We start from the raw sequence: 20,177 nt of genomic DNA on the forward strand, positions 1-20,177 counted from the left end.
CGTGGCTTTCCCCTGGTAGTACGACTGTGTGAGCCACTGCTCCTACTGAGAGAAAAGCCGGGTGCAAGCTCAGGTGCCCCATTTCAGGGACAGCTGGCACTGAACAGCTTCTACTGCTAGATGTTCTTTCCCATGCTTGGAAAAACTTTTCTGTTAACTTCTCCCTGTAATTTCAGCAATGCCTTCTGGTGCTACACAATGCTTAGGCCCTCTTATACCAAACATACACATACTTATCTCTTGTCACCCATCCACCCTAGTCTGGAATGTCCTTTCTTCTCTCTGCTCGCAGTCACAGCACTCTTTCAGGGTCTTATATACTATCAAAACCCCAATAATAGCAACATTGACAACAGTAGTCAGCATTTATTCACCATTTACTATTTAGCTAATTTCTTTCTCTTACACATGTGTATCACATGGACATTTCCTTAATAACCCCAGGACAATATCATTGTCCACATTAAGAGTAGAATCCCAGGCCTGGAGAGATGGCTCAGTGGTTAAGGGCACTGACTGCTTTTCCGAAGGTCCTGAGTTCAAATCCCAGCAACCACATGGTGGCTCACAACCATCTGTAATGAGATCCGACACCCTGCTCTGGTGTTTGAAGACAGTGTACTCATTTATAATAATAAATAAATCTTTGGGCCGGAGCGAGCAGAGGTCCTAAATTCAATTCCCAGCAACTAGCAACCACATGATAGCTCACAACCATCTGTACAGCTACTACAGTGTACTCACATACATGAAATAAATAAATAAATCTTAAAAAAAAAAAAAAAAAAAAGAATACGCCGGGCAGTGGTGGAGCACGCCTTTAATCCCAGCACTTGGGAGGCAGAGGCAGGCGGATTTCTGAGTTCGAGGCCAGCCTGGTCTACACAGAGAAATCCTGTCTCGAAAAACAAACAAACAAAGAGTAGAATCCCAGACTTAGTGAAGTTAAGGACCTTTCAGAAGACCTAGCTGTAAGAAGCAAAGACACCAGGGCTGTCTAACTCCACGGCCATACTCTAGACCCTTAACATTACAGTCCTACCCATGAGAAGCTAAACCCACAGAATCCTCACAGCCTGCCCACCTGTGTGCCCGAATGCCATTTATTGTCCTCCAACTTCACCCTGACCTAGAACACTGTTTTTCATACATTGAACTGAGACCTACAGTAAGATTCACATTTTATACTTTGTGAACATACATATAACTGAAATGTTTTATGAAATGAGTTGTCCTTACATGTATAAATATGTACTCTGATTTTTCAAATCAATTTCATACAGTTTTTTAAAATTAGGTAAGCTGGGCATAGTGGCATATATTCCAGCACCCGAGTGGCTGAACAGGAGTAATACAATGAATCTGAGGCTAACCTGGACTGAGACTCAAGCAAACAAAAAAGCTAATTATAGGACAGTGAGCTGGCTCAGTGGGTGAAGTTACTTGCCTCCAAACTTGACAACCAGAGTTCAATCTCTGAGATCTACATGTCTAACTCCTCTAAGTGTTCTTTTGACCACTCTGTGTGTGTGTGTGTGTGTGTGTATTTAACTAAATAAGTATAAAAAAGCAAATGTAAAGTTAGGTATAATTCTTTGAAACTGATTGATTCCGATACCTAAGCATGAATGGATGAAGACATAAATCTGAGATGAGTGTTCACTACACTGTGGGCTTGCTCATATTACTTAGTACTCTCCCTCCTGACTGAAGCAGGTCTTGAGCTTCTGGACTAACTCTATTTATGGCTTTCTCTAGGATTCCATTACTTTCACATGTATTATATTCAGGCATAGAAGGCACTTCTACCTATAGTAATTTTCTTTGTCTTTCTAATGCCCAGTGAAAAAGTGCCCTCATAGATTATCTATAATTTCCATTTGCACAATAAAGAAAGTTGACTAGATCAGAGAGGGTCAGGCAAAGCTAGAAACTAAGTGGCTGAACCAGAGCTTCTCTCTGCCACATAACTCAGGCATTGTCTCTGACTCCCTGCAGGAATCTGTGGGGAAACTAGACCCTTTTCCAGATGTTGTTGCATGCCTTTATCTGCGTGCAATATCTCCAGGCCTTAGGGAGAGTCTAACTTCTCTCTTTTTCACAGCTACAGTGAATAGTCTGCCTATGTGTAACACTGCTCAGCAAGGCCAAGAGGATGGACAGGCACTGCAGGCACGGCCAACTGCAGGTGAAGACGGTATGCCCAGGTAACGTGCTGTTTGCCACTAACTCTGCCTCCTGAGCAGGGAGCTCAGAGAAGACAAAGGTGGGAACTGACTACACCAGCCAGGTTCCTAGACTATCAGACTTAGTTGTGCTGAGCCATTCTGTGGCTCAAGGTGGCAGGGATACGTCATACACCCCACTGTCTACAAGCTTCCACAAGCCCAGTTCCTAAGGTTCCTGGAAGTTTCTCTTCCCTGTCTTTTTAGACTTCTGCTCTCTACACCTTGACTTGGCAAACTTAGTAAGGGACTGCACATGCCAGGACCCTTACATTCTTTATGGGCATTACCCTTGGTCCCCCTCCCTACAAGCTTCACTTCTGTGAACCTGAAGCAGATGCTCTTCCTAAAGTCACAGACCAGAAGACTGATGCTCTTCATCTCACTCGCCAGGGATACTAAACGGGACATGGAAGAAGATAGAGAGTGAAGACACCCCTGAGATCAACGGACCTTGGAATGCACTTCAGTCCCTCCATCTATTAGCTGAAAACCACGAGTTAGTGCTTTCCTCCAACCTGCTGACAGCTGGGTTTACACCCTGGGCGCATTCCCAACTCTGCTTCATCTTTAGTGGAACCATAATACACACCTTGTATTACACAGGACTACAATGAGGGGTAAACACATACTGTGGCTAGTCAGAAAACGGCAGCCAGTTCACAACTTCTATTTGCAGACACAGTGCTCACTCATTTCCTCATCTGACTAGTCCCCAAACACAGTTCCTGGAGGTAGGTAGGACAAGATCACCCTCATTTTACCTGGGAAGTCACAGAGGTCCAAGAGATGATGTCATTTACTCTATGACACATAAAGACTAATTCCTAACTTCTATCACTTCTTTTCATAGCTGTGTGAAACAGAGACAGGCTTCCCCACTCTTTAGCTTCCAGTTTCTCATCTGTAACATGGTGGCTATGTCACCAGCCCAGGGAGCAACTGTAAAGATGACATGTTTCAAGAATTGGCCATGTAGTCACTTGGCTGAGCCACTACAGGGCATACATTTCCCCAGGGAAGTCGCTCTTATTACCTCTGCTCAGCACGGCTAAGTAATCTGCACACATTAGATGTCCGTGAGGCCGAGGCTGCCATGCAGACACTCACCTGTCTAATAGGTGTAGTGTGCCCCGTATATAACACAGTCTTCGCCCACTCTTCTCTGTCCTTTAAGTTGAGAAAGACAGAAGGATATGACAGCTGGGTCTCCAGGATAAAGACAAGGTCACCCAAGGAGGTCCAACCAAAGTGTGGAAAATTAGGAATATGCAAAGAAAGTATGGTTAATCATGAGTCCAGAGACAGTGAAGGAAGGGGAATTGGGAAGAGAAATGATAAAGAGGCTGGCCTGCTCTATACACTGGGCGACAACTTCTAGAGTTCATTACTGTAAACGATAGTGATGTCTTAAAGTACACCACTTAGTACTTAGAAAGTTAGTTTCTTAGAAAGGAAATTAGAATATGGGAGAAGGTAGGTTAGGGTATGCAAATGGCTACTAGTCAGGCCAAACAGACCACACAGTTAAGAGTACTCTTTCTAACCAGGTGGTGGTGGCATGGGACCTTAATCCCAGCACCCAGGAGACAGAGGCCGGTGGATTTATGTAAGTTCAAGGCCATCCTAGTCTACAGAGTGAGTTCCAGGACTGCCAAGGGTATACACAGAGAAACCCTGACTCTAAAAACAAACAAACAAACAAACAAACAAGAAACCTCTGCAGACAGTTGGAGAGGTCTTGTGCCCAGAGGGTAAGTGACTTGCCCAAGGACATGCTGTGAGTGGTAGGGAAAGGTGATGTCTGTAGTAGTCTAGTGCTGGCCACTCTGCCTTGGAGCTGGCTGTCAGTGGCTCCTGGGTGAGAGAGTCCAGCTTACTTTACTCTCCCTAGCTCCCACTGGAGGCAAGTTCTGCGCCTGCCTCTCTTTCCCATGAGGCATTTACTGGCTCTGCTCCTTCCGGCTCTGGGTCAGTGCACAATGGTAAACAGGTTCTCTCCACCCTTCACTGGCCTTGGCATCCTGGGCCTCTGCCCAGCACTCCACTCTGCTCAGCTCCACCCTGTTGTCTTACAGACTCCAAAAATCTAGGAATCCCTCTTCTTCTGGTCCACTGAACTGGGAAAGGGCCCAGATAGCAAAACCCCCCAGGGCAGTTCTCCTGGACAACTACAATAAGTTGTGGAGTCTTTTCTTGGCAGAAGATATCATTTCCCTAAAACCCAACCCTAGCCAGGCAGAGTGGTGCTTGAAATTTTCTGCCTGTGACTGGCTGGGTACCTGGGTCACAATCTCCCTTGTAGATGCCCAGAGTCCACCCTGATCTATATGAGACTCTCCAGGCCGTCCTTACCAAACTGTTAACCCTTACGGACAGATCTCACCTAACTGTCCTGACACTGTGACCACAAAGGTCCCTCCTTGCTGGAACTTCTTCATGGCTCCCTATTGTTCCCCCTCCAACAGAAACTGTAGGCCCTGGCTCTCTAATCCTTCTGTCCCTTTCACTCCTGGGTTTACCTCTAGGTGTCCCCTCCCTGAGCCACCCCACTCAGCCTCGCTCCATTTCTAACTGGCTTCCATTCACCATTGAAGACCTCATGCAAAACTGCCTCTCATCTCTACACAGCCTCTAACTGCTCCAAGACAGCACAATCAGCTTAGTGCATTCTATACACAGATCTCCACAGCCCTGCTATAAAGATTAATAAAATATAGCCAAAGTTTCAGAGAGGCAGCTGGGTGGATAAATAACTCACACGCACACAAACTGCTAACACAGAGCTTGTGAAAGGTGCGAGGAATCTGCAAGAAGTCCCCAGGGTGAGGATGGAGATGTTTGGGGAGCGGACTTTTAAACTTGGGTTTGAAGGCTGACAGGTAATGGCCAGGCTGAGAGAAGTGGAAAGTACATACCAGGCAAAAGGCCCAGTATGTGCAAGTGCAAGCTAATAGGAAGGGCATGGCTTGTGTGGGGAATGTGAGCAGTCCAGCAGAGCAGGTCGGGCCTCCCCACCTGACCTGCGCTCTGCTGAGGCAGCATTCCTCGAGGAGATTTGCTTCTCCAGAGCCCCATCAGGCCATTCTTCGCAGAGTGTCTCAGGCTAAGAACATGTCCTAGTACCTGGCTGGCCCCTGATCAACACATGGTGACCCATTTATGTTGTGACCTCTGGCCTGAGTTCTCAGCAACAAGCTGGGAATATTGATCTCTGCCTTGAGACAAGACAGATAAACATGTAGGAGCACCCTCTGCAGCCTAACAGCAGCTCTAGGTTGTAAGGGCTGAGCTCAGATGTGCTTCAAGTGGCCTTTTACAACGGCTCTCCTATTCAATTAACTAACTAACTGCATGTCCGTGATAATGGTTCCCAGGCACTTGCTAAGCACCAGCCACTGCTCAGTATCCAATTGATATCATTTCATTTAACCCTGGTAACAAAGCCCATGAAAGTCATTCTCCAATTACCAACCCCACTTGGCATATGAGAAAACTCAGATTTTCAGCAATCTGAATTTCATAACTGCTGCCTAGGGTTTACGGCAAGCAAGCCTTGGCGGGGGAGGCTAGACCCTCTGCTCTTCTCTGACTATGCTACCCAACTTCAGGACTGAGTGTTGTCTACTCAGCTGGATGCACACAAGCTTTGATCCCAGAAGACTAGAGAGCTCAATGGACTCCAACCCACAAGCAGTGTGACACTTTGCAAGTCACTTTAGCAATCTGGGATTAGGCTTCTGGTGACATAAAGCAGGGCAATACTGACAAGCACATCTCACAGAAATAAGTGAGAGAAGGTGAGGGACAGCCTGGGCTACATGCAAGCTCCTCTGTAAAATAGCATTATGACCGCAAAGGTGAGAGAATGGAAGGGTCACCTAGGAAGTACTGGGAAGCTAGGACAAAGGATCACAAGGCACAGCGAGAGAGCGTGCCGGTGGCAATAGTGCCGGTGGTAATCGTGAGGCAGACCGGGACTCTTCCTCAGGTGACTACTACTACCTAGCAGGGTACAAGACCAGACAACCCTGTGACCATACACTGGTCCTGAAATTCTCAGGAGACTTCTGCTCTCACTTCTGCTTTTTCTTCACAGGCCACAGAGAAGAAAGAACAGTCCCAGAGGCAGGGCTGTCAGAGGGCCTGGCTACAAATGACTCAATAAGGAACTAATGGGGAATTCCCAACCTGCTCTGGTAGGTCAGCGAGCTTCTGAGCTCTCCTGCCTTAGCCCCAAGACCATGGGATGAGTGAGCAGAGCACACGAGGGGAGCTGAATCTTCATGCCTGTACTTACTTCTTTATAATTGCATTAGAAGCCCAAATGAGAGAGGGAGAGAGTGGGAGAGAGCTGAGTCTATTTTATGTATGTGTGTACCTCAAGACAGCCTCACTATGAAGACTGGCTTCAAACGCACAGAGATCTGCCTGGCTCTTGTGGTGTAGTGACATATGCCTTTAATCCTAGCACTTGGGAAGCAGAGGAAGATGGATCTCTGAGTTCTGAGACTACCCTGGTCTACAAAGTAAGTTCCAGGATAGTCAGCACTACACAGAGAAGCCCTGGCTTGAAAACCCCAAAATAAATTTTAAAAACACATGTGTAAAAGTATGAAAGTCACCATGATGCACCAAGGACACAGTGCCCTTCCTCTGTGACAGATAATGTACTGGATGCTTTTCAGATGTCTTCCTCCTAACACCTCTGTCTCCAATGCCACCAATGTCCTGTTGAAGGACTCAAAGTAGCCACATGCCTCCAAAGTGTCAGAAGGAAGACTGGAAGCTAAATTTGCTGATGTCTTAAACTTGGGCTCTCCCAGATTCACATCCAGGTTGTCCTTCCCTGTAAGTCAAGCCAGGGAAGAAAAAGAAAAAAAAAAAAGCATCTTCTAGAGGGCAGAGTAGGAAGATTGCTGTATTCATACAGTGACCAGGACCCAGATGCACTGAGGAGGAAGACCTTCCAGAACCTAGGTTCCCTCTCTGGATTCCTCACACTCAGCTGTACCTGTCTCATCTCAGGATACATGTAAGGGTGTGTGTGTGTGTGTGTGTATGTGTGTGTACATGAGACAAGAAAGAGCTTCACTCTTCCTTGTGACAACTCAGCTACCAAAACAACACAGAAGACCTATTAGGAAAAGTAAACATTTGAGGCTGGGCTGAAGTGCCAAGACTGACAGGAAGAGGGAAGAGAGACCTCGAGGTATCAGCTTTAGTAGGGTGGAAAATTGGGACCCCAGATAGCAGGCCTAGTTTCATCCATTGCTCAGTCAGTTTTCCTGTCTGTACACAAAGCCAAATAACTTTTTCCCATTACTTCTGTAACTGCTACCAAAGACTAAAATGATATGGGCCAGTGTAGTGATACAGGCCTTTGATCCCAGCACTCAGGAGACAGAGTCAGGCAGGACTCCCTGAGCTCAAAGCCATTCTGGTCTACATAGGGGTTCCAGGTCAGCATTGCAGACACAGCGAGACACTGTCTCAAAAATAAATAAATACCCAGGAAGTATTACCAACATGCTGTCAAACATGACCTGAACAAGGACGGCGCTGACACTGAGACATGCTAATGAGGAAGAAGGAAAGCACACAGGGACCCATCCTATACAAAGAACCACAGACAACTAAGAAATGCTGAAGAGTGCAATCGTCTTTCCCAGGCAAGAGCTCACCTATTAGTTATCCAATACCAAATGGTGAGCCTGGAAAACATACATATAAATAACACTGTACTGACAGCAGGTTATTTTATATTTAGGAACACACACACACAAATGACAAAAATTTGAACAAGGGTTGGGGTATGTGTGATGGTTTGAAGGGAGAAAAGAGAAAATAATGTAATTCTATTATAATCTCAAAAACTAAAAGCTTTTAAAAAATAACCAGATTAAGAAAGACAAATCTGATAGAAAAAACAAAGATAAAATATCCCTCAATCCGATCACATTTCCACATCTATGAAGACCACTGGTCCTGTGCACAAAGGGGCATCTTACACAAGAGGGACAAAATATTCTGGAAGCACTGGTTTCTGCAGAATGTGCCACAGTAAGCCCTTGTCCTGGGCTACCTACCAAAACAGTCTTCCAAGGTCATTTCTCACAATGTTTGAGATGGATGAGCTTTAGTTTCTCTGAAGGGAAACTGAGGCTTAGAAAGACCAAGCAGCCTTCTCAAGGTCACACAGATACTTAGTAGCTCGGGGAGGTCTAGGACTTGGGTCTCTTGGTTCCTGCTCAGAGGCCTTTGTTTGTACTGTGTTCTTAATCCAGTTATCTTGTTTGAGCCTCACAATCCTTTGTACACAGCTGCACCTGTAACTACTTGTCTAATGTATGACTTCCCTGTTAGACTGTAAGTCATTTGAAAGAAAGACTGCTTTCTATACAGAAGCTGACTCAGGGCTACACACATAGTCAATGCTGGGAAGTAGCCCTGTAACTGAATGAGGGGACTTGCTTAAGCCATGAACCATAGGAGTCAACTGGGAAGCTGGTACCAAGTACCCCTGTACTTAGTTAAGAGTACTTTCTTCACATGGGAGCCTAAAGCCATGTTTCCAGCCAGAATCTCTAATCTCTTAAAACTTGGCGTGCCCCTAGAGCTTGCTTCTCATAGGTCCATTACTCACCGGTCCCAGCCAAGAAACCAGGTAGAAGAAATCCATTAACTCAAACTGGCCTTGGTTGTCATTTGCCTCCCCTTGATCCGTTTACACTACTCTGAAAGCCCCAAATCCCCTGTCCGGCTGCTGTAGCTCCCTAAGGTAGGACTCCTCTGTCCTCAGGCTCATTCCGAGCCTCTTGGAGAGGAGCCTGGCTCTCCTTGCAGCTTTTCTTACCATCCAATTTGTTTACGAGGCAGCAACCACAAAGCCCAGTGTTACTATCCTGCCTCCCCCAGTCAGGTCAGCCAACTCTCTCTCCTGCTAGAAAGACACAAAGAGCCCCTTCATGTGCCCTAGGCATTCCAGCCAAGCTAGCTGTGCACCTTGGGGATATGACATAGCTAAGTCAGCAGCAGCCCACTGTAAGGACTCTAGGATAGGCCCTGTAAGAGGCCTTTCCACCTCTCATTCACAGGGCTAGTCACAATCAAGCTCTAAATGATTTGCCAGGCTCTGCCTCCCATTGGCTACAGATTTCTTCAGAGTCCTACCAGAGCTCTTTTGGCCCATCTTGGATTCTCATGACACTCTCATCACCTGAGATCTAAGTCCTCTTTCTGCCATCTTCAACAACTAACTCCTCAAAATAAAGGAGGTCTCAGGCTGGCATTCAAGGCTGTCTATCTAGCCTCTTTTCCAAGTCTCACCTTGCTTCCATCCTGCCTGCCACCTCTGCTCTTAGCACATTAAACTTCCTTAACAGCTGGCTTTTTGGTGGAATGTTGCACATAAGTCCTTCTCTGTTCAATGAAAAGACCTTGCTTGTCACTTCTGAGTGCTGGGATCAAATGGCACTTCTTCATAGGCTCCTGTAGGCAAAGCTGCTGCTTACTCTTGTTGACTCTAAGAGCAGCTGCACACCTCAATTACAGCCTTTATCACTCAACATTGCTAAGATTTGTTTGTGGTTCTGTCTTCCAACCAGTCTGAAGTCCTTGAGGGCAACAAGACAGAGAGGTCTTGTTCAGCTTGTCCCGATCACAGCATCTGGCAGAGTAGATACTCAAAAGAGGGTCTGGGAAACAATCTCACTGCGTAAGTATCTAAGCTAGCAAAACAAACTCTGGCTGGCTCCCCAGGCTGCTGCATTGGCAGACTACCTACCTCACCACCTAAGCAGAAGTAAAGAGCCAATCTGTGCCAGCCTCTAAAGAGCCAGGCAGGGAACAGAGCAGGGTAGAGTCAGGGTAGGAAAGGTGGAGAAAGGAAAGAGGAAAGAGAAACCCAAGTTTTGACAGCTGCTCTAAAACCCTGGGTAAAGGAGCTTCTAACCCAGACTGCTGGTTTACCAGTGGGGCAGCCAGGCCAATTTTCTCCCTTCTAGGATCCTCCACAGAACCGACCTGGAAGGGAAAACCTACCTGGTCAGGCTGCTTCAGGATTTATCAGGTGATAAATTTGGGGCACACTTTTCTGAGGTCTGTAGGCGCTTGGGCTCAGAATGGAGACTGGCACCTCTTCAGGGAGAGTGAGGCTCACCTGAATTATGGGTCTCTCTTGCCCACAGGGCAGGGCCTTACTGTAACCAGAGATGGGAAGTGCATTACTTCTCTAACTGCTCCACTCTTTATGAGGAGAGAAGATTCACTGAGCACCTACTCTGTCTCAGGCTCTTTTTACACATCAGTTCCTTTAAACCTCACAGCAAGCCCCAAAGGTCAGTATTAGTATAAACTTTACATGGCTGAGACACTGGGGTCCAGAAATGAAGCAACATGTTCAAGGTCATACAGACAAGCAGGCTCCAGAGGTTGAGGGAGGAGAGGGAAACAGACTGGGTGACTGCACCTCAGCCAGGTATTACTGTCCCCCATCCCCAGGTCATGTTTCAGGCCAGATGCTGGGAAGACAAAACATCAAGCAGGCTCCACCGCTTATCTCTTTCCCACAGCTTAGGGTTTCTAGCAAGTGGACACAAAGGCACCTTCCCAGGACAGCAGCTGGTGAGCTGGCTCCTCCTTTACCAAGTCAGATCTTGTCTGAGAACAGGGCCATCAAACTGGATTTTCCTTAGAGGCCAAGAGAAGAAAATGGAAAGAAACAAATGGGGGGGGGGAAGGGGGTCATGGTCTAGAATCAGAAACCTGGACCGCACATAAACAGCCATATTCTTCCAAACAGGCTACCCAGGGATGCTCACTGCCAGCTCCGTGCTCTCCTGGGACCTGTCAGAGCCCAAGAGAAGTGGGTTGTCTGAGCTTACAAAGTAAAAAAGGTGGCGGTGGCACGGCAGCAAACAGGCAGGCTCTGGCTTGCCAGAAGGGGCCTGGCCCCACCTCAACAAAAACTGGCATAGACCAATCTGTAAGGATGCCAATTAAGCCAGTTCTATGACTTTCAAAGTCACTGGTCTGACATAATTGTTTAGAAGTAGAGGGAACTGGGGGGTTAAAGAAGACAACATGCTGTTCCAGATGTTTCTCCCTGAGCTCAGCTCAAATCATTTGCTCCCCTAACAGGAAGCCAATGCCCACAGGATCCCAAAGAGCATAACTTCTGACTCATCTGGCCTACATACTGAGCAGATTGAGGCTGGGTGGGAAGGAAGCTCCAGCCTCAGGCTAGTGCTGACAGTCACAGGGAAAAAGGAGAGGAATATTAGGGATTTACCTCTTCAGCTACCAGGGATTTTGCTTAGGTCTGTTTCCACTCTGGACCAACTTTCAGCTGCAGAAAGACCATCAGATGGGTTGCTCTTCCCTTCCTACCCTTCCCTGCTCATTACACCTGGTCTTCTTGGGGTTTCACTGCCCAGCTAAGTCGTGGGCCAACCCAGAACTAATGCTGCCAAGGCCTCGGTCTGTGCCTGTGCCATCCACAGGGCCATTCATGGGCTAGCTGCTTTCTTGCTTTTGGCCAGTACTCAAGAGCAGTCAGGGAACACTTCAGGCCCACTAAAGGTTCCCTACCGAGCAGGCTGAATGGCAAGATGAAAAGGTGAAAGAGCATAGGGACTCTGCGCTCAACCCCCAGCTTTTCCCCTAACAGACTGAGAAAGAAAGGCTAATGCTCTTTTCACACTGGTCTGTATGACAGGGCCATCTCTAAGTCCACTTTCATTCAGTCTCTGACTTGGAATAAGCCTGGCTGGTCCAGCCCTAAGCTCACTGGACTGATGACAACATGCCTTACCCTTCTGGCCATTCCTGTTACCTCCTACACTGCTGAGGGTGTCTGAAGTGCGGAGGACGCAAGGGAAGGCGATGCAGGCAGACACCTGTTAGTTTCCTTCACGTTACCTGTCTGCCAACTCATTTCCTGCTGGGGGCGAAGGGGCCCAAGGATGGCTCTGACTTGGGATTCTGACATCCTGCATCCCAGTTCTAGCTCTATGCTATGTGATCTTAAGCAAGTTTTTGCTTCTCTGGCTTCTGTTTATCTTCTATATAAAGGCTATACTAGTCAATCTCTTAAGATCTATTCCAGCTCAGCCCACAACTTTATGATATACTTTAGGCGTATGCAACAGACACCAGAGTGAGGAAGCCTCTGTTTTCTTTCCTATTCCCACAGACCTTGACAACCACCCAAACTGACCTGTGCTGGGACAACCTTTGGCCCCCAGTGTCTGAAACAGACCTTCAATCTGGAGTCAGAGTCTCCATCCGGATTCTGCAGGCCATTTGTGCTAATGTTTCACTTCTCTGGGATAGCACATGTACTCCTAGCCCTCAACCACGAGACTAGGTTCCGGGCGGTCACAAACTTCCCCTCGTATGGCCTTGGGCAGGGACTTACTTTTGGCTTTTTTCAAACCACAGTATAAACTAAACAAGGAAGATCCAAGCTCTCTGATAGATCCAGAGATTTTGCTAACAGACTAGCTGAAGGAAATGAGGCAGGAGACAGAAGCAGATCCAGGGTCTCACTTCAGACTTGGCCTAACAGACATCAGAGACGTGGAGGGCACCTGCGGGGCCGTATCCTAAGTGTGCTGTTGGAAGGTGGAGAAGATGAACAGCAGGCTGAGATTTTGGGATGAGAGCCAAAGGGAGGTGCTCCCATTGGACGTCTCTTCCCACAAATACCAGAGGTACGCCCTAATTTTTCTCCAAGAAAGCGATTTCTTGGGCTATTCCTGTGCCAGGCATGGTGCGGGATGCTTCCATATATCCAGTTTCATGTTCCTCAGCAGCAATGGGTATTGACTAAACAGGCTAGGGACTCAAGATCTACCCAAGGTCACACAGCCAGCAGGTTGGATCCCTAAATCTGGCCCTTCCTCACTCTATCATATCGCCCTGCACCCTGAAATCTGGGTAAATATCCAATAACCACAGAAGAGTTCTCATGCTTTAGAATTTACCAGCAAACCTGAGCTGTTACGTCCAAGACCCCACAGATAAAACCGAGAGTTCCTTTCCCACCCCGCCAAGACCTCACCCTTCCTGGGCCCCTGATCCCTGATGACCGTGTCCCAACTGAAACACAGCCTAAAGCCTCTCTCTAGGTTTTCACAAGCTCATACAGGGTGAAGGGTGAGAATGAGGGTTTCCCCTGGTTCTGAACTGGACCAGGCTTAGTCTAATGTGAGCAAGAAAGAAGGTTGGAAGAGACAGATCCAGTGGGTGGGAGGAAACGCCATCTAGGTCAGAGGCCTGGATTTAAAATTTTCTCCTTCTAAGGAGGAGGAGGCCTTGTGAATAAGAGACTCTTGGGGAGGGAGGGTGATATGATGGAAGTGACATTTATATGGGACAGCTTCATGGAGTGGGTTCTTAAGATAATCAAGCACTTCTGTAAGTCCCAAGAACAGCTGGGGACACCCTGGGCAGTCACAATCAGTCAGAGGAGAGGGAGACTATATAGTGGAGTAGGGCTCCCCTGGTGCCTGTGAGGCTCTATAAACTGGGAGGTACACTATGACAGGGAGGCTTGTCAGTTCTGGGTATGGCACTAGTCTCCTATTACAAGACAAGTGGAAGCAGGATCTAGAGGCCATCTTCCTGAGGAGACCACCAGATGGCACCGGCAGTCTCTGGGAGGGTGGGCTTCTAGGGGTTCTGCTGTGTACAAATCTGCAGCCCAACATGCTCGGCTTGGAGGGAAGGTGTTACTCCTGCCTCAGCTTTCTCTAATGGAAAGCTGGGTACCTGGTAGCTCAAGGGTGGGGTGCTGTCTCCCTCCTTCTCCAGTCCTAGATCTGGATTTGGGAAGGAAGGACATACTCACAGCAGCCTGGGAGTCTACTGGCTGGCTCCCCTGTGATGAAGCTGATAGGGGCGAGGGGGGGGGTGTCCTAGAGTTGAGGTGCCCTATAACTACTGGGAAGAAGGAGTGTCGGCCCACCTGTTGCCTGTGACAATGGACAAAGCTGCCTTTTGGCAGAGGGTGTGTAATGAGGAGAGACCTTTCCATGATGAAAATAAACTGGGAGACAAGATGGGACTCTCTGGGAGGGGGCTGGCCAGTGTCAATCCTTCTGAGATCTATGTGTCTGGATGTAAGGGTTAGCGCGACCTGGAACGGGGTGGGGCCAGCTCGGAGTTCTGAAGTCTAAGATTTCCTGGGGTGCCGATACTGAGGTGGTGAGACAAGGATTCTGTGGGGTAGGGGGAGATGGAGAATAGCTGTGGGCAAAGTATGGGGCAGCCATCTATGCGCGTGTCAGGGGGTGGCAAAGCTTTAAGGCCAGAGTAACCTGCGAGATTATGAGCTGGAGATGGGAAACCCCCATCGGGGATACCCTCCTTGGAGGGTTTGGGTCAGTCGGTTTGGGGGAGGCCAGGAGGAAGGGGATGGCCTTTCTGTTCGTAGGTAGAAAGTAGGCTGCCGCTTGCGGCGTGTCTGTGGGGTTGGGACAGTGGAGACACGTTGGTGGGTCAGACCCACGCCTGTGCTGGTCCCGCGCCCGGCCCAGACCCCAGAGCTACTCACGCGCCCTCGGCGCCCTGCGAACCCACGATGAATCCGAACTTGTCGATGCGGCGCTCGGCGAAGCCGTTGGCCTCCGAGTCGGAGCCGAGCGAGCTCAGCTCGTCGGCGGTGGCGGCGTCGGGACCCTGGGCCAGGCTCTCCCGGGTCCCAGACAGGCTCCCGCCTGCTGCGGGCGCGCGCGGCCCATTCTCTCTGCTGCTTTTCGCCATATCGGCCGCGCCCGCCACCAGAGCGCCAGCGGCCACCTCAGCCGCCTGAGCCGCCCGGCCTCCGCCGACGCTGCCGACGCCCCTCCCACGCACTGTGCCCATTGGCTGCCACAAAGCTGGGGGCGGATACCCAGGGAGATCCCACCACGCGCCCAATGGGTGCCGAGGGTCCCGAGCCCCGCCCCACCTCCAGCCTGGCGCCAAGTGGACCGACGTGAGGGGGCGGGACAACCGTCACCAAGGGCCCGCCTTCCCTGACTGCCAATCACAAAAACTCACCTGGACTAGCTCGTCTGGCTTTTCCGGGTTGGCCCGGAGCTGGTGTGTCACCTGCTGTCGCTCTCTGGCAGAAGGTCTAGGGCTTCTCTAGAGGTCCTAAGGTCTCTGCCTCCATGGGAAACAGGGTCGTGGGTAGTGCTGCTTCACCAGGTCATTTTCAAGAACAGCGATGAGACGAAAGTGGGTTTAGGGATCTGAACCACCTGGCTGTTCAGTTTAGGGGGATGTAAATTAGCTCGTGGGAGACCCTATTAGAATAATACAGAACAGCCGGGCAAGGTGGCGCACGCCTTTAATCTCAGCACTTGGGAGGCAGAGGCAGGCGAATTTCGGAGTTCGAGGCCAGCCTGGTCTACAGAGTGAGTTACACAGAGAAACCCTGTCTCGAAAAACCAAAAACCAAAAACAAAAACAAAACTCCCCGTCTCCCTATAATCCAAGTGCTGGGATTACAGATGTGGGATATCCGGCCTGACTCCCCAGTAGTTTTATTGAAATATGGTTAGCATACCACCACTTCCATCTATTTAAGGCATATACTTCCTATATTTAAATCCCATCACCCCACCGACACACCTACACATGCACAAATACATAAAAATTAAAAATAAATTAGGCATGATAACAGATGCCTGTACTCTGTAGGCTAAAACAGTTTACAAGTTCCGGACAGACTGACTGGGCTACAAATAAAAATCCTATCTCAAAAAAAAAAAAAAAAAAAAAAAGTATAAAGCTGGGCGTGGTGGCACACGCCTTTTATCCCAGCACGCAGGAGGCAGAGGCAGGCGGATTTCTGAGTTCGAGGCCAGCCAGGTCTATAGAGGTCTACAGAGTGAGTTCCAGGACAGCCAGGGCTATACAGAGAAACCCTGTCTCGAAAAACCAAAAAAAAAAAAAAAAAAAGTACAGTACCATGGTTCTTTAGCATCCTTACAGAGTTGTGCAAACATTGCATCCTCCTTCTAGGAAATTCTACCTAAGAAAAATGAAAATAATGTTACCTGGTCAAATAGAGAGAAAAAGAAAAGAAAAAAATATTCAAATGACTTTCACCAATTAAAAGTGTATAAATGTGGTATGTCCATACAATGGAATATAATTCAGCCATGAAAAGGATAAAGCACTAATAAGTATGCAATGTAGATAGATCTTGAAAGCAAAAAAGAAAGGGTAAGGCCAGCCTGTATCACAAGCAAGACAAGACCCTGTCTTAAACAAAGAAACAAACAAAAAAACTGAACACACAAAATCATTGATAATCATATATTGGAATATCTAGAAGCAGCAAATCTATAGGTACAAAGAATAATGGTTAGCAGAGAGTGAGGGAGGACTGGAAATGACCTTTACTGAATAGGAGTTTCTTTGGGGGAAAATGTACTTTTAGTACATGTCTTTTAGTACTTTTATACTTGCCCAATTTTACAGGTAGGTAAATCGAGGTCCTATAAAGTCAAGTCAGTTGTCTAAGATCCCAGGTTAGTTTATGGCAGTTCTAGAACCTCAGTTCTCACAAAATGCTTGTATTAGAATTGGGCTAATTGAGACTGGAGAGATGGCTCAGATGGCACTGACTGCTCTTATGAAGGTCCTGAGTTCAAATTCCAACAACCACATGATGGTTCACAACCACCTGATGCCCTCTTCTGGAGTGTCTGAAGACAGCTACAGTGTACTTACATATAATAAATCTTAAAAAAAAAAAAAAGAAAAAAGAAAGAAAGAAAAAAGAATTGGGCCAATTACACTCCTATGCACTTGACCCCAGCAGACAACTTGCAGTCCTAAAGTTTGTCAGTTCTTAAAGTGGTTCCTCATTCATTTCGTTCTGTATAGTTTACCAGGGTCATTTGACTAAGCAGGAGAGACGAGCTACAGAGTCTGAAAAAGCACCAAGAAAGGGATTTAGCACAGAATGACTCACCACCCATTTCTTTGATGCCACATAGCCTGACATTCTTTTTTTTTTTAAATTAATTTATTTATTTATTATATGTAAGTACACTGTAGCTGTCTTCAGACACTCCAGAAGAGAGAGTCAGATTTCATTACAGATGGTTGTGAGCCACCATGTGGTTGCTGGGATTTGAACTCTTGACCTTCGGAAGAGCAGTCGGGTGCTCTTACCCACTGAGCCATCTCACCAGCCCCCAGCCTGACATTCTTGAAGGCCTGTAGTTTACATTCCAATTGCTTCTGGTTTTCCATACAAATGGCAATAGCAGACATAGGAGCAGGCATAGGCCATTTTGCTCTTAAAACACTATCTGGGAGGAAATTCCTCCTTCCCATAGCTGAACAGAGATCCCAGAAGGCACAGAGTGCCTATCCCAGGGATGGAGAGAGGAACCAGATAGAACCATGACCTCATCTTGGTCCTAAGGTTCTATCTCCCAAACACCTTATCACTCGGCCTTCCAGGGGCAAATATACAGATTGTACTTTTATTAGTGAGTGAGGCTCATATATTTGGGGTCATAGTTTGAGGATCCAGTCAGTTACTGAGAGGGGGTAGTTTGTAGTTCTCCTTGTTCTCGCCCTGTCTTGAAAGAAGTCTCCACCCACTATGTAACCGGTCAGATACAAGGCATGTGCTACCAGCTCCTTTTTTCCTGCACCTCAGCCCATGGAATGGTTTCCGTAACTTGTCACCCATGTGGGTCTTCCTCTCCAGGTCAACCTTCCTGGAAACAACCTCACAGAAATGCCCAGAGTTTGTCTCCTATGTAACTCCAAATCTGGTCCAAGGTGACAGTATAAACACCACACAGATACCCAGAAATCTCAGGGTAGCAGGTTCAGAAACAGAAGAGACTAAAGCTGATGACCATGAGGCAAATCAATTCTGAGACCTGAGGCCTTTTTTTCCTTCCTGAACCAGGGCCTGTTACTTGGGCTGCCTTCCAACTCCTGGGCTCAAACAATTGCCCTGCTTAATCACATTCAAAGAGCTGGAACTAGCATGCCTAGCTTCTTTTAGACTATTTCCTCATCAGTAAAATGAAATACTAGAAAAAAACAAACAAACTTTGAGATTTTAGTGTGACATGTTCTTAAGCACTTGATACTTGGTAATTCCCAGTAAACAGGTAATAGTGTTCACAACTTCCAAGCTCATGTTTGTCTTGTTCCCCACCATAGCCTACAGGGATAGCAGTGGAGTTAACAGCTTAAACCATGGCACACTTTCATGGCTGTCCTAAATTAGTATGTGTTCTTGTGCAAATTCATTGAAAGAATAGAGATGTCAGTTATTTGCTTCTTAAGCCTTGAAACAAGAAAGGCACACTTGGTGTGTCAGGGTACATGTGTGTACACAGGTGCATATGGTTGTGTGAAAAGCCACGGAATGGCAAGGTCTCCCTCAATTACACTTCACCTTATTCTCTGAACTAGTCTTTCAATGAACTCAGCAATTCAGCTCCCCAGATCTTTGTGTCTCTGTCCCCCAGTGCTGAGGTACCATATGGTGTGATTCCATTTTGTATGGTGTAGGCCCCCTAATTCAAGTTCACATGCTTATTTGGTAAGCATTCTCACAACTGAAGCATCTCTCTACTTCTCAATGCTAATTTCTTTAAACTCCAGAACACTTCTAAAGTTTTTTTTTTCTCCTATGTATGTGTATATTATGTGTTGTGACCCACCTGACATGGATGCTGGGAACTAGGGTCCTCTGAAAGCAACAATCTATCAGCACTGTTTGTAGTCAATGGAGCTCATCGTGATATGGCTGTTGTACCTGCCTGCAGGAAACTAGACTTAACATCATGGACGGGAGATGATAGTGGGGCAATCATAAGGTACTGCCTACCCTCCTTGAGGACCTACAGGCAGGTAACACAGATGCTGGGAAGAAGAACGTGTATTCTTTAGTGGTGTAGCCACTAGTTAGTTAGCCTTGATCAAATAAACAACCCTAATTAGATGCAGTGGGACACACACACCACACAGACACAAACATGAGGAAACTTGTTGGAAAGAAGTGTTTGCTAGGAAAAGATGAGGATAATGGAGGGCATATGACCAAAGTAATTTATATATAATACATATAAAAATATGATACTTATTTTTTAATAGAACAACTTATTTTTACAAAAATTTTAAAACTTAAATTTGGATAAGCACTTTTCAAACTTAAAAGACTGTAGGACATGCAGTGCTAGAAAACAATCTTGGTCTGTGGCCACCAAAGGTCACAAGGCTCTGTGGTCAATGAGCCTCCAAGTGAATGTGAGTCAGGACAGGCATTCATTCAGGAATTCTGGGAACTGTTAGCTCTGGAGCCTGGATCAAAGGGCCCATTCACTTGCATTCTACCCAGTCACATTCTTGGTCTCATGTCATAGTCTCAGCCATAGAGGCACTGTGGGGTTTGCCAGTCTATAGAGGCATATGCCCTGACATAATGCCATGTCCCTAGTGCCAAAAAGGAGCTCTTAGGCATGGGATTCTCTGAGACTTCCTGATGCTCCTCCCATACAACAGTACCCCCTCCTCCTCCTGGAAATCCCTCCAGGGGATTTCTGGTGCTACCCAACTAGTGTCTAGCACTGAGCTTGTTTCAGGCTCCTAAACCAGAAAAACACACCAACAAACCAAATTTTGCACTAGTTCCTAGGCCAAGTCACACAGGGGTACAGACTAGCATGACATCAATGATGTTAAATGTGGGCCTAGAGGTAGAGGAGCTGCTTAAGCCTTGGCTGAGAAAGGAAAAGGTGGAGGGGGCTGGGAGTTAGAATATTGTTTCTGGACTGGGAACTCTGAAGCTTTCAGCACATGCAGTCCTCCAAAAAGAAACCAGCTTTGTTTACAGCGTATCAACACGCTCTCGCCTCTCCCCTCCCTCTGAATACACACAGAAACAACACCCATGCCTCCACAAGACCACAACTCCAA

At 47.2% G+C, this 20,177-nt stretch overlaps 1 protein-coding gene across 1 annotated transcript in view; it reads right to left on the reverse strand.

Moving 5' to 3' along the window:
* Positions 1 to 15,065, reverse strand: part of Tbc1d10a (TBC1 domain family member 10A) — a 28,789-nt gene extending 13,724 nt beyond the window's left edge. The window contains exon 1 of the mRNA XM_021176755.3: positions 14,785 to 15,065. Within this exon, the coding sequence (XP_021032414.1) occupies positions 14,785 to 14,993 (209 nt within the window). The 5' untranslated portion in view covers positions 14,994 to 15,065. The remainder of the gene's footprint in view (positions 1 to 14,784) is intronic.
* Between the last annotated feature and the right edge of the window lie 5,112 nt (positions 15,066 to 20,177).

Source organism: Mus caroli, unplaced genomic scaffold (genome assembly GCF_978045245.1).
Source record: "Mus caroli unplaced genomic scaffold, Mus_caroli_1 scaffold_13, whole genome shotgun sequence".
Classification (NCBI taxonomy): Eukaryota; Metazoa; Chordata; class Mammalia; order Rodentia; family Muridae; genus Mus; species Mus caroli.